Here is a 13,836-nt window from a genome sequence, read left to right on the forward strand (position 1 = left end):
ACTGAGTTTCTCATGGTCAATATTGGGTCCAATATTGCTCAATATCTTTTTAAATGATTTGGAAGACACGATTGAATGCTCCTTTACCAARTGTATGGATGATGCCGAGCTGAACATAGAAGTAAATAAGCCATAAAGAAGAGCCCCTATTCAGAGGGACCTTGAAAATCTGGAAGATTGGGCTAACATGCATTTCATGTTGTTTACCAAAGATAAAATTGAAGCCCTGGCCGTAGGATGGAAAAAATCCAAGAAGCAGCAGTGTCTGAGTGGAATGAGTGTAGTTTTCCTGAAAAGGACTCAAGGGTCCCGCAAGCTTAACCAGTCAGTAATATGTCCAAGTTAGCAATGAAGGTGTTTCATGGGCTGCATCAGCAAGAGTATAGCAAATGAATCAAGAGGTGTGGTTATTTCACTCTGCTTTAGTCCATGCCTGGAATATTGTCTCCAGTTACTGTGCATCCAGTTCAAGAGAGAGATTGAAAAGAAAAAGGACGAGAGTCCAGTGGAAGGACATTTCCACTAAGGTGGCTAGAGGGTTAAAGAACTTCTTGACAGATGGAGAAGAGTTGAAGGAATTGGGGTCTTTTTCAGTATAGAGAAGATAAAGCTTAGGGTGATTCTTCCCTAAACTTGAAAATTAGTTTTTGAAAAGATTGGCATGCTCTCATTGCAAGGACAGTGAGCAGTGGGAGAAGAGGCAGTGAGTATGAGCAGCTTCAGAGGAAATTTGGATATGAGAAAGAAATTCTTTACCTTGAGACTTTACCTTGAACACTGGGATATGTACCCTGAAGAAGTGCTGAAATCTTCCTCTTGGGAAATACTCAGGATCTGGTTTGAAGCAGGCCCTGGGTAGTCTAACCTAAAGCTTTGCTTTCAGCAGAAGATTGSACCAGATGAACTCTAAAAGACCCTTTCTGCTTAGACATTTGTGTGATTCTGTTTTTCTGTAGCTTCCAATGTCTTAGTTCTGTTTAAAAACAACTAAATATGAAAGGAATGTTTGGAGAGAAAGCTGGGATTGTTTAGCCTCAAGAAGAGAAGGCTCAAGGGGAATGTTATCAACATGTATGAAACGGGAGGCAGAGCCAGACGCTGCTCAGTGTTACACAGTGAAATAGCAAGAAGCAGTGGCAAGAAGCAAACTGACGTAACGAAAATTTCCCTGAAACCTAAGAAACATTTTCTTTTTACGGTCCCTCCTTACTGTGAGGGCGATCAAACACAGGAGCAGGTTGTGGAGTCTCCATCCTTGGAAATGTTTATAACTCAACTGGATGTGGCCCTGGGCAACCTGCTGTAGTTCATCCTGCTTTGAGCAGGACTACATCATCTCCAGAAGGGCAGAAAAAAATGGCAGGGTAAATCAAGCTGTAAAGCTTCTTGGTATGATTTCTCACCTTCAGGTGGATTTATTWTTCCACAGAAAACAGAGTTCTGTTTTTCTGGACAGAAAACAGAGTTCATGAGTTGTGAAATAAAGACAGAAAATTGTACTTTGGTACAAATTTAGTTTCTTGTGTTTCAGTGTTTTGCAAGAAAAAGATCATTTAAAGGCTTTTGGTGAAATTAGAGTAGAACCTGATTTTTTCTGGAGTGCAAACAGTCAGACTGGAAGCAGTTTTTTTTTTTTATGTTCTCTCTGACGAGAACACACATAGTGTAATAATAACATTAGGGTTGCTGTTACTATACATAATTTTACTTCGTCTTGATAAGCGAGTGTGCAGAAAATATTTTTAGACTGCTAAATTATTCTTAGATCTGCTATGGTAGCAAGTGCAAAGTTCTTATCAGTAGTGTTGACACTGAAACTCTATTTCTATGTATATTGTTCCTGAATGTAGCATGAGTATATAAGTTTAGGTAGMAGGCATACCTAGAAGGCATCCAACTAAGTGGTTAAATAAATAAAAAATACAACCCTTGTGTCACATGTGCTCTGTCACATAGACACTGTCAGCTGTGCTAAGTCAGACGGTCAAACTAGGACCGTGAGTCACTACGTTGCTCAAGTGACTTGAGTTCTTCTGTTTCATGGCTATATGAATTGATTATTAGGCTCCCTCTGGGATAACCTGGTCTTGTTCTGTGAACTGTAAGGGTGGTAATCATGGCATGAAGGAGCTATTATCTTTGCTTGAAACTTGGCCTTTTATTTTTGTGTGTGTGCCCATCACTGCTGTTGGATGATTAAATAATTAGGCGATGATAACTAATAAGACTTCCTTCCAATTGCTCAGTGCATGGGTTGCAGGGGAAAAAATTGTACTTCCGATTGCTTTATGTTTTCATCCCTTATTTATAGAAAGAACTAAATTGAAATTTGAAAGCACAACTTTGATTTACTTATTAGGTCTGGCTGATTGAAGCATTATTCTTTGAAATAAGAGAAGATGAAAATATAGTTGAGGATTATGGCCATATATGCTGGTTACGGGGCTGACTTCAGCTAGAAGGAGCAACTATATTAAAAGGCAAAAGATTTTTTGTTTTGTTTTGCATACCCACCAGGAGCTCTTAAAAATGTGTTTGGAAATGAGGATAGTGGTGTGTAAGTAGTGTTAATRGAATGCAGACTCTTCTCAGAGTCTTGATTTTAACATGCCTTGCAAAGTATTTCATTTTTATTTAGTTAGTATGCTGTTTAGAGCAATCAAACAAGTACAGGCAGTATATATGAATATATATGTATATATTTTTATGCAATTTATCATGCACAATTAATCTAGGGAAAAGCMGAAATACCTGGAGATATTTGCAGTGGTGGTTCTTAGTGCAGTTTTAAAGCGTATTGTTACCTAACACATACCTCTTGGAGGAGGCAGTACCTAATCAATATTTTATGGCCTTGCTTTCTAGTCATACATTAGCTAGAATTTCAGATTGCTTTTCTCAGAAAATCATCAGCATAAACAGGATGCTTCTGTAAAAGCAATAGCACAGAGATAAAATATACTTAAAATATATCTGGTACAAGAACAGATTGGGTGGCTACTGTGATACTAGAAGTACGGAGAGTTACATTTCCGATTTACAGAATTTGCSTAGAGAGGGTTTCTCTTCTATGGGCTTGGAGAAAGCAAACAATGATATGAGAGTTCAAGTAATATCTTATTAACATGGCTAAAATAGCAGATTTACTGCACCTGTTTCTATCAAAAATTCTAATTTGGAGGTAAAATTAAATTAACTTTTAAAAGAAGACCTTCCTTTTCTTACTGCCTATTCAATTCTCTCCTAAAGCCAACTTCTGAAATTTTGCAAGCAATCTTGCACTAACATATGTGGGCTCTCCTATCTTGTACTTCTGCCTTTCTTACTGCAAAGAAAGGAGAAAAGAAAAAAAAGTTAACTGATTTCCTTTTCCACTCTTTTTAACTGAACAAGATCAGCATCTTTACATTCCAAGAAATGAACATAAATCAGCATATGAAATGTTATTCATTCATTCATTCATTATTGGTTTCCCAGCCATTATTCTTGAGACATTTCTGTGTCTTATTACTACAGCAGTATCTGCAAGTTTTACCTGCTTATAGTCTTAGGGCTACTTGCATGTTTGAAATTATCTATATTGTAAGATGTGTGAGTGTTAATAGCTACTCTTCTGTGGTAGTAATTATCAGTGAAGAAGATGATGCACTTTGAACAGTGTGGCAGTAGTGAGAGGTAGTTTCAGCCGAAATTCAAAACAATGAAAGCAGAAGAGAGGCGGCAATGCAACCCAACAAGTGTTCTCTTTATAAAGAACCTCTGCTGTCACATTCAAACTGTAGCTTAAAGGAATTCGTGTATGTAGTGCCTTTCCATGCTTGGAAATCTCTTCCTTAAGCTTCAGCTCCCCAGAACTTAGTTTTTCCAGTTTCCTTTATTGTGCTGCCTAGATGACATAGCAAAGTTCTCATGAGTTTAGTGCTTTTGTTGCAGCTCCTGAAAGAACACTTATTTTTTGATCTAAGATGTTGAAATTAAATTTAGCTTCAGATCTTTGGACATCAGCTGTCTCTCAAAGTTACATCATTGATTTTCACTATGGCTGATGGATGGATAAGGGGTAAGACTGTCATGTATCCCAAATATATGCCTTCAGCATCCCGTCTTAGCTTAGTTGCATAAGTAAAATTTTTGGTGCCTTTTGGACTGGCTCTTTAGAAAAATGAGGCTTATGTAATCATGTTGGATTCTTTCTTTCTAAAAGTTTCTGAGGATAGAAGAAAGCTACCCATTGTGTCAAATGTGCTTAAAATTGGCTATTGCGTGTAATAATAGCAGCTCATCTACAGAGAACAACCCAATTAATGCTGTTGCTCAAAGGAGGAATGAAGTATGTGCTTAAACTTCGTAGGCACCAGAAAACTCAATTTTCTGTTATTTTTTCTCTGAATTCTCCAATATGTAATGATGGTGAAGAGCATTTCAGTCACTTTGAATAGGGAAATTTTTTGAGACTCGTAGAATGATTTGTATTTCTTAGTTCAGGGTAGCAAGAGCAGTGTGAAGGAAGGGACTAGATTTTACTTCTGTTTCCTAAACAGAAGAAAGGACAAATAAGCTGACCAAGTTTGCAACAGTTCTGCCAGTATTTTTCTGTAATAGTGAGAAAGGATTTTGTTATAACAGAGGTGATTCTTCAGACTGAAGCTTCATTTACTTTCTTTCATGTGTCTGTGAATAATTTGTTATTTGAATCCTGTCAATGGCAGGTGGCAGGCTAAAGAGAACATTTGTTAATAATGCAGACTCCACAGTTCGAGCCTGTATTATGATCTCTTGTTAGTGGCAAGTATAGCTTAAATGGCTCTAGGAGGCAGGTAAAGGAAAGGAAAATTTTTGGAAAAGACCTGTTAGCATTTAGAAACAGTATATTTGCAGTAATCCGACATTAAACAACATAATTAATATTGCCTATGTGGATTGCCTGTTTCAATGTTAATCTTCTTTCTTTAGATCTCAGGATACCCATGGACCAGAACTGATATTACCTGCCAGTATCGAATTCAGGGAAAGCTGTGAGTATAGAGTGAGGTTATAAATACTTACTTGTTGAAATGTTTTYCTGCAGTATTTTCAACCAGTTTGAAGGCACAAAACATAAATATTGAAAGGAAAAATGACTGTCTAGATAATAGCTATATATATATATATAGCTATTATTATATTAGCTTATTCTGTATAGCTTATTATATATATAGCTATATTATATGATATAATTGGTTTYGCTGGGAGCGTGAAGATGTGGTTCACATTTGAAATGGGTTGCTGTCTAATTCTAATTTCATTTAAAATTCCTCCATGCTCATATTTACCCAGGAATTTTTTTGTTAATCCATTCTCCCAACATTGCACTGAATTAATTCTCTCTATATGAAGTTCCTCACATCTTGGATATTATGTGATGTATTGGTCAGAAATCCAGTTCCTATAAAATCTGACTAGGCTGGCATTTAAATTTTTCTTGTCATTGTAGTCTCCCTGTTACTTTTAACATCTCAGATTTGGTAGATTAAAAAAAAAAAAAAAATTACTTAAAAGTCTCATTTAATTTCAAACAAACAAAACATTTTAATTACTTTAAAACTTTCTATGAAAAGGTAGACAAGAGTAACTGTGTTTTCTTATTCTCTTAAGATGGCAAATTTTCAACAGAGAGGTTGAGAATAGTATAGAAGGGTTCCCTGATAAATCAGATTTTCTTTTTTTTTTATATATATATATAAAAGTGTGTTGTTGTACCTAAATAACCACAGAATGTGACAGATACAGGAATTTAAATTCTAAAGTAAGTTTGTTGCTCCAGTCTGCCCAATTTCTCCCTCAAAAAAGTGTGTCTTCCACCCCAGGCTGTAAAATGTTTTATTTTYTTCCTGTCCGTGATTTACTGGAATGTTGTTTTTCTTTTTTTCCCTTCTCCTGCAGCTGAAGATGCCTTCTTATCTGCAATTATAAATTACACAAATAGCTCAACAGTTCATTTTAAACTGTCACCTACGTATGTTCTGTATATGACATGTCGGTATGTATTGTCAAGCCAGTACAGACCTGACATCACTCCTACAGAGCGTACTCACAAAGTCATTGCAATAGTCAACAAGATGGTGAACATGATGGAGGGGGTTATACAGGTGAGTTTCTCTGGAAGAAAAAAGAAAGTGATGAAGGAAATTAAATATATGTTGTAGATTATCTAGTAACCTTCTTGGGGTTTTTTTAGCATTTAATCAACTCCTATCAMGGATGAGACTATATAGCAACAAAAAATTCCCATTTGAGGAGTTGTTTTCTTGTCAATAAAAAAAAAAATGAGTTGCAAGAAACTCCCTCCTGAGCAATGCAGGTAGGGAGGGAATGTTGTCTTGAAGATTGTTCTATGACAGGAAATCCTGCTGTTCTCTAGAAGGAACAATCTTTGCAAACATTTCTGGTCACGAGCGCTTGAGAAACAAGTTGGATTTCATTGTTAAAGAATATCAATAAATAGCAGGTGTTTGCGTTGATCGAGTCTTAAAGGGGACATGTTAGAAAGAAATGCGGCTTTTGAATTCTGGATCTGATACCATTTAACTTCTGTAGCTGCAGCCTTTTTTTTTGAACTGAGTTGGTACAATTSCATTATGAAGAGAAATGTAAGTTCTTAAATGTTTCAATATCTAGTACATAGTCTAGCACTGTTGCCATTACGTACACAAGACTTGCATAGAAGCACCAGGTGGTATTCTGTTTGGTGGGTGGGATCCCCCCCACACCTTTTTTTATTCTACTGCCCCTCAAAATGAGTCATTACTTGGCATTGTTAAACTGTTGATAAACTGCAGTGGTTCTAATAGAAAACAATGTTTTATTTCAGGTATGCTTATTTAATTCTCCCATTTGCAGGAATTTCTCAGAGGAAAATTTCTCAGAGGAATTTCTCAGAGGAAAAATTAAAATGCATTTTTATAATTATTAAAACACATACATTTGTTACAAAATACACTAAATACCCTACTATAATAAACTGCAGAGAGCAAGGATCTTAATACTCTAGGCACTGTATAGACAGAGCAAATACATTAATCCTGCTGTAAAGAATTTGCAGTCCAAGTGAGCATTAGCCAACAGGATGATTAAGGGAGAAGAGAGAGCAGAAAAGCAAACAAGGAAAGAATGACTTGACTGCCGAGGCTGCAGCAAACCAAAGCTCTTCAGCTTTGTTCAGCTTTAGCAGAGTTTTCTGTTGYGAGGATGTGATAATGAGGCAGCTCTGTAAATAGTTGCAACAGGCTCTCTCACCTTTCCTAAGAAAGAAGGGYAGAAATTGCCACTGTTGAAGAAACTTTACAGGGAAAAAGCAAGACTGGCCTTTCATGTGAGTTCTCGAACTGATGTCATATCGAAAGGTTGCTTGAATCTGAAATGAAGAATAATATGCCATTTTTCTGATGCAATAATAAATGGATATTTGTTAAGATCAAAGTGGTRTCAAAAGTTAAATAATCAGGCTCCACTGTAAATATTATCTGGCTTTGGAAAGAGAGTGGATTTTTAAGTCAGAGAGCAGACTTGAAGCAGTGGAGAACATGAACCTACAAGGAGCTGGGAGAATGGAGAGGAAACAATAAAGGGTGGACTTTGCGTATAAGGTGGAAGTTACAGGGCAATTCCCTCCCTCCTCCCCATACACACCAAAAAAAAAATGGGAGTGACAGGAAGGGAGCAGTGGGAAAGCAAAGGAAGCTTTGTGTTTTGTCTCTGTTGAACCAAAATGGGTGGCCATGTAGCTGCTACAAGATACTTGAGAGGTAGGTGCAGACACTGATTTTCATAAAAATAAAGCAGACCAAAGCTAGAAAAAAAAATGCAAAAAAAAAAAAAAAAAAAAAAAAACCATTAATTTCCAGCCCTGAAAAGAGCTTTGCAAGTCAAGCCCAGCCTTTTGGTTGTTGCATGTAACTATATTTTATATAGTCCTGCTAATATTGTCATGAAACTTGTGTTAAAGCCAAATGTTTGTCTGGACTATCTGTTGTGCAAAACCTTTTCTGCAGCCTTACATATTTGTAGTTGCAGTCTTATTTCCAGACCTAAGTTTAAGGATGGCATCAGCATAGAAATGGCAGCTGAATTTGTGTTTTGAGAAGGATTTTATACAGGTACAAAAAAATATTGACGAAGAGTTTGGGATACACACTTAAAGAAATTGGGAGGAGGTTCCTTCAAATGTTATGCTGAAAAAGCTGGAGAAAACTAAAAAAAAAAAAAAAGTAAATTACTTTGTTAATGTAATTTACTGTTAATGTAATATAATGATGTAAATTACATCATTACCTATGATGAAAGAGTAGAACGTCAGGCTAGTGGGCTGCAGATAAAGTAGTGCAGAAGTTTGACCAACAAGAAGCTGTTAGGTTAGACCTGCACTAGTGGTTACTGGCTAAGCTGAGTGAAGTTACTTCATCTAGGTTGTAGAGTGTTTATCTTGCCTGTCACCTCTGAATAACTTGCTGTATTACAATAGCTTTTTTGGATAGATCTTAATCTTAAAACATGCCTACATTAATCAGATTTAAGGGACTGAGGGAAAGGCAGATGAGTGGCAAGTGGAGAGGGAAAGATACACCAAGCAGAGAGAAGCAAAGATGTTCTGGACTGTGAATAAAAGTGAAGCGGTTTTAATTCTATTATTGGTTAACTAGGTAAGAAGATGACTGAAGGTTTTCTGAAGTTAYTCTACAAGTCCTAGCTAACAAATGAATTCTGTGACCTTTTGTAATCTTTGATGCATTAGTGTATATATAAACAGTAGAGACTACATCAAGGATTAGGGAAGAAATTTTGGGGGAGCTATCAAAAGGCTGAGCACTTTCCTTAAAAATTTTGGAATGAGAACTTAAGCTGTTTGGATAAAACAAATTTGTGTATTCTGATTTTTACATCTCTCTTGGCATTTCTCATTGTCTACAAATTTTAACATCTCTTTTGAGAAAGAACATCTCCTTTCATCCTGTCCCAACACTTGTTTAGTCRGGTTTTTTGTTCTTTGATTGGAAAGGCAAAGATAGATAGGAGTAGTGGCAATAAAATTGCAAATAAAATTGCAATAGTGACAGCAAGACACCTCAGATTCTTGCATCTGAGCTTACTGTGRAGCAGGCAGGGAGAGTAGTCATAGCAGAAAGCCAAAAAGTATGAAACTAGAGCTCAGTTTTAATTAAGTAGGCAGACCTACCTGGTGGTTTTCTTCTGTTTTGTTTGTTTAACTCAATGTACCTTATGCATACCATTATTTAAGAAGCTTTTAGTGTGATATTTCACTTGACTCCTTTTTTGGTGCTTGAAGTAGATGCTTTTATGTTGTGGGTTTTTTTTGGTCTTTTTTTTTTTTTTTCTTTTTTTTTCCCCCCGAAAAGCCATGTGTTAAACCTGTCCTACTTGTGTTTTTCTGTTTTTGTTTAGTTTTTTAGTGTGGACGTTTTTTGTCCCCGTCTTGCATGTGTTTGTACATTGTCTTCATTGCAGCAATGTGGGCAAGCAGTTACCTTAATCTTATGTGGCCAGTTACCCCACAGCCTGCAAAATGTTCTTTGGGGTTTCTGTGGTGCACTGAGTGTGGAAAAACCAACAGCTCTGGGATGTCAACTAGTAGAGAGACATTCCTCAAATCAACTGTTGTGTGTGGCACTTCAGTTCTTAGCTGTTGTGCTACAAGTTCTACTAAAATAATTCCTTTTTTTTTTAAAGGGGCTCAGTTGCATCATAGCTACTTATTAATGCATCTGTGTATAACTGTGAACATAAGTGTTGTACCTTCATATTTAGTGTTTGATTTCTAAAACTATCATGATTGTTCACAAGTTTCTTTCTTCTATTCTGTTTGATTTCCTTCGTCCGTTTTTCTCCAGGAGGTAGACCAGGTTGATCAGGTAGGACATGTTGCTGGGAACTGATCCTAGCTATGTTGGCTTAGCTCAGTTTCTCATGCTGCTTCCATATCAAAATACAATACTCAAACAGCTGGACTTGAACAGTTCATAACACTCATTCAGCAACTGGAACATGCAGTACTAAAATCCTTTTTTGACTTTGCAACTTTTACGGCATTCCATAATTTCTGCTTAACGCACTTCAATGTGGATATGAAATGACCAAAGTTCTTTTTCTTCCCTTTGTTTTCTTTTTTTTGTTGTTTGTGGTTCCTATTCTTTGGATCTCATCTGAGGTTGCCTGGCCTGGCATTTGTGGTCGGGAGATGGTGAGATAGATCAGTACTTGATACTGAATCACTGGGTATCAAAACCCGTGAGTGCAGTATCAGGGTGGCAGGGGGCAATAGTGACTATGTGCTTTAAAGGCATACAGATTACCAGATACTGCTTTCAGCTAAGCTCCCAGCTCTGTTTAACTAGATGCTTATGCTGTGGCTTTATTGATACTGCTATTGGCAATTTGACTGAATTTTGTATATTCAGTAAACATACTAAAATTGAATTTGTCAGTTACATCAATTGCAACATTATGTAAAAACATTTTGCAAATATCTGGTATCTGAGATATATTTGGTGAAATGGGAAAAGGTACTGGTCTATCTTTGGAGCCCTTTTAAGTTGCAGTGTGTCATTGGAAAGTGCTTTCTCTGTATTATTCCCTTCTTCTTTCTACTTACAGAAACAGAAGAATATTGCCGGAGCACTGGCCTTTTGGATGGCAAATGCATCTGAACTACTGAATTTCATAAAGCAAGATCGAGACCTCAGTCGAATTACTGTGGATGCACAGGATGTGTTGGCACACTTGGTTCAAATGGCGTTCAAGTAAGAATATCAAACTTCTGTTTCACTGAACACATTCTGCATGTTAACATGACAGATTTATCATTACAAGTTTTTTGGAATCGCTCCATAATTTTGCCAACTCTAGATACAAAAGTTGCGTGTTGTTAAGTATCTGAGAGGAGGACATAAACTTATTTCTTTGAAGCTTTATTTTTGTTTATGTATGTATGAATATGGATCACTGGGCTTATGCCAAGATTTTTATTTGCATCATTTTTCCTTGCCTTTTTTCATTAAAGAAGGATTTGCCATTTTGAAATTTGGTTGTTTGTTTTGATTCTCATGTTTGACTGAATGAGATGTTTAGAGTCAGTGTTTTTAATGCTTGGTTTCTGTAATGTATACATGCTTCAGGTATTTTAGTACCTATAGGCACTGAGCTCAGGGTATTAAGAGAACAACTTAATAATAGTATCACAGAATCACAGAATGTTCAAGGTTGGAAGGGACCTCTAGAGATCATCTAACCAACCTTCCTGCTTGAGCAGGGAAACCCAGAGCACGGAGCACAGGGTGGCATCCAGGCGGGTTTTGAAGACCTCCAGAGAAGGAGACTCCACAACCTCCCTGGGCAGCCTGTGCCAGGGCTCTGKCACCTTCACAGGAAAGAAGTTCCTCCTCACAGGGAGATGGAACTTCCTGTGTTTCAAGAGTAGCTCTTCTTGTGATAGGTGGGGCTGCAAAATAAAAATTTCAGAGAATTTAGGGTATTAAGTATTTACAGACCTATCAGTTTATGAGTCTTACACTTGTAAGAGCTTCTAAGGAGATCAGTAATCTACTCCTTTCAGAATTCTCATAAATAAAAGTTTGCATAACAGTTTTTGAGAATGTGGTATAAAGACGAGTTTAAGTTTGGAATAAAAAAAMCCCTATCTTAGTCAGCTCAGTTAATTATTGTTTGATAGGAAGTTTTAATGAAGTGGTAGAAAGGGAAAACCTCCAAGAAAATTATCCTCAGAGGTGACAATACTGATAGAACAGATAGAACTCTGATAAGAACTCAGAGTTCTTATCTATAAAAGGCTTTACTTCTGGCACATCTGAAAATCTGCTGCTTAGTTTGTTTTGGCCAGCATTGAACAAGTATTTTACAGCAAATTGGTGTTGCTGAGGCTAAAATTTAAAGAATTCTCAGTGAACCTGATAATTCATTTTCTTAGCAAGTTGGACATTTTGCAGTGCAATATATATGAAGATTGCCATTAACGAAGAGCTACTTTTGTTTTCTGTGTTTTAAAGAAAGGTGGAAATAAACTTTAAGATGTGCATTTACAGGAGTAAGTTATAAGTATTAGTGTGTAATTTCACAGGTAAATATTTTTTAAAGGTAGTTTAACTCTAAGATACATTAAATGAAAGAAAGATGTATTGAATCTTAGGAGAACAGAACTGTGGAATATATTTTTAGAAAGCAAATAAAGCAGCATAAAAAGGAAGAAATCTGCTGTATGAAAATGTTATTTAGTGCTAACAAGTAATAACAGAAGTGATTGAACTTTCAACAATTGTTATTTTATTGCAATTGAAAATATTTCCTAAAATATGTTGCCAGTGAAACAGAACTGTATAAAGCCGTGAAATAGTTTTGTTGATCTATGTATTTATAATTTGATAGCATTTTAATTTCAGTTTTTATCTGAAAATCTGTAAATGTATTATGAAAAACAATATTAGAAATGTTTTAATGAAAATGTTTAATTATTATAAGTGAAGGAATATTAAAACAACCTTTCTTTTCATTTCATTCTAGTTAAGGGTAAGACAAAAACAAGAATCAAAAAATAAAGTAGGACAGTTTCAGCGTCCTCTGTGTTGGTTCAAAATAGGTTAATTGGTTTCATCAGTACTGTCCTTGTTAGAATTAAAAGGAGAAAGGCACAAGTCTGTTTGCAAAATAGTTTTAGTAATCTTCAAGGATCARCATTTGGCTTAGCAATATCTCTCTATAAAGAATATAATCTTGCTGCATTAAAGGGCCCAAGTTCATTCGTTGCTGAACAAATTCTTTATCTAATGTTTCTATGAAAGAGCTCTCTTAAGTCTTTAAAAAAACCTATTTTTTTTATTTAATATGGTCACATACATTATACTTTGATTTCAAGAATATTATAATTTGATGGCTTTCTGTCTAGAAGCATGCATGATGAGCATATGCAGGATGTTAAAGTGCACTTTTTTTTTGTTCTGTTTTACTCACAGGTACCTGGTTCATTGTTTGCAATCAGAGCTCAATAACTACATGCCAGCATTCCTCGACGATCCAGAGGAGAACAATCCTCAGAGGCCTAAAATAGGTTAGACTACTTGATCTTGTTTCAGCACTGCTAAACATACAGTTAATTAGTAATAAATAAATAGATTTTTTTTTCTTAACAATAGGTGACATTTACAGGTCACCCTAACCCCTAAAAATTTTTAAATTGGTTATATAAGAAGAAGATAAAAAGACAACAATGACATTTACATTATGTATTGGTTTAAAAGTGGTAGAATAATTTTGGTTGTAAGGGACCTCTGAATGTTATCTAGTCCAACACCTTGCTTAAGGCACAGTCAGCTAAATCAGGTTGTTCAGGGCATTGTCCAGTTGAATTTTGAACTTTCATGCAAGGGTGAAGATTGCACAACATTTGAATTTTCTGTGTTGCAATCTTGTGTGTCACTGTACACCTTTKAGAAGAGTCTGTTTCTTAGGCCTCACTTTATGCGCTCGCACGTGACCCTCATAACTTTCCCAGAGTCTGSAGTTAAGCCGAATGGCTTTGTAGGAACCTTGTTCTCATTCTTGTTTGACCAGTCTGGTTAAGTGGTCTCTAGTTTGATCTTCTGCTATGCCTGTAGTCCCACAACCTGTGTTACTAGGCCCGAGGAACTTATCAGTGAAAACTGAAGTAAAAAAACAATGGGGTACTTCTGCCTGTGTACCTAGATCCACAGGCTCATGGGCCCACAGTTTCCTTGGCATTCAGTTTCCCGCTAATGAACTTAATAGAAACTGTTTGTGTTGCCTTTTGCATCT

The 13,836-nt window shown here is 36.3% G+C and overlaps 1 protein-coding gene across 6 annotated transcripts in view; it reads left to right on the forward strand.

The window, feature by feature from the left end:
* The window catches only part of AFDN (afadin, adherens junction formation factor), an 85,831-nt gene that overhangs the window by 24,308 nt on the left and 47,687 nt on the right, over nt 1-13,836 (forward strand). For 3 of the 6 annotated variants that reach the window (XM_026037379.1, XM_026037378.1, XM_026037377.1), the window contains exons 13-17: nt 4,954-5,015; nt 5,923-6,128; nt 9,885-9,905; nt 10,648-10,793; nt 13,017-13,111. In XM_026037379.1, coding sequence (XP_025893164.1) covers nt 4,954-5,015; nt 5,923-6,128; nt 9,885-9,905; nt 10,648-10,793; nt 13,017-13,111 — 530 coding nt within the window. The remainder of the gene's footprint in view (nt 1-4,953; nt 5,016-5,922; nt 6,129-9,884; nt 9,906-10,647; nt 10,794-13,016; nt 13,112-13,836) is intronic. The other 3 variants (XM_026037382.1, XM_026037380.1, XM_026037381.1) reach the window with 1 other exon arrangement.

Source organism: Nothoprocta perdicaria, unplaced genomic scaffold, assembly GCF_003342845.1.
Source record: "Nothoprocta perdicaria isolate Ctin4 unplaced genomic scaffold, notPer1 scaffold_197, whole genome shotgun sequence".
NCBI classification, from domain to species: Eukaryota; Metazoa; Chordata; class Aves; order Tinamiformes; family Tinamidae; genus Nothoprocta; species Nothoprocta perdicaria.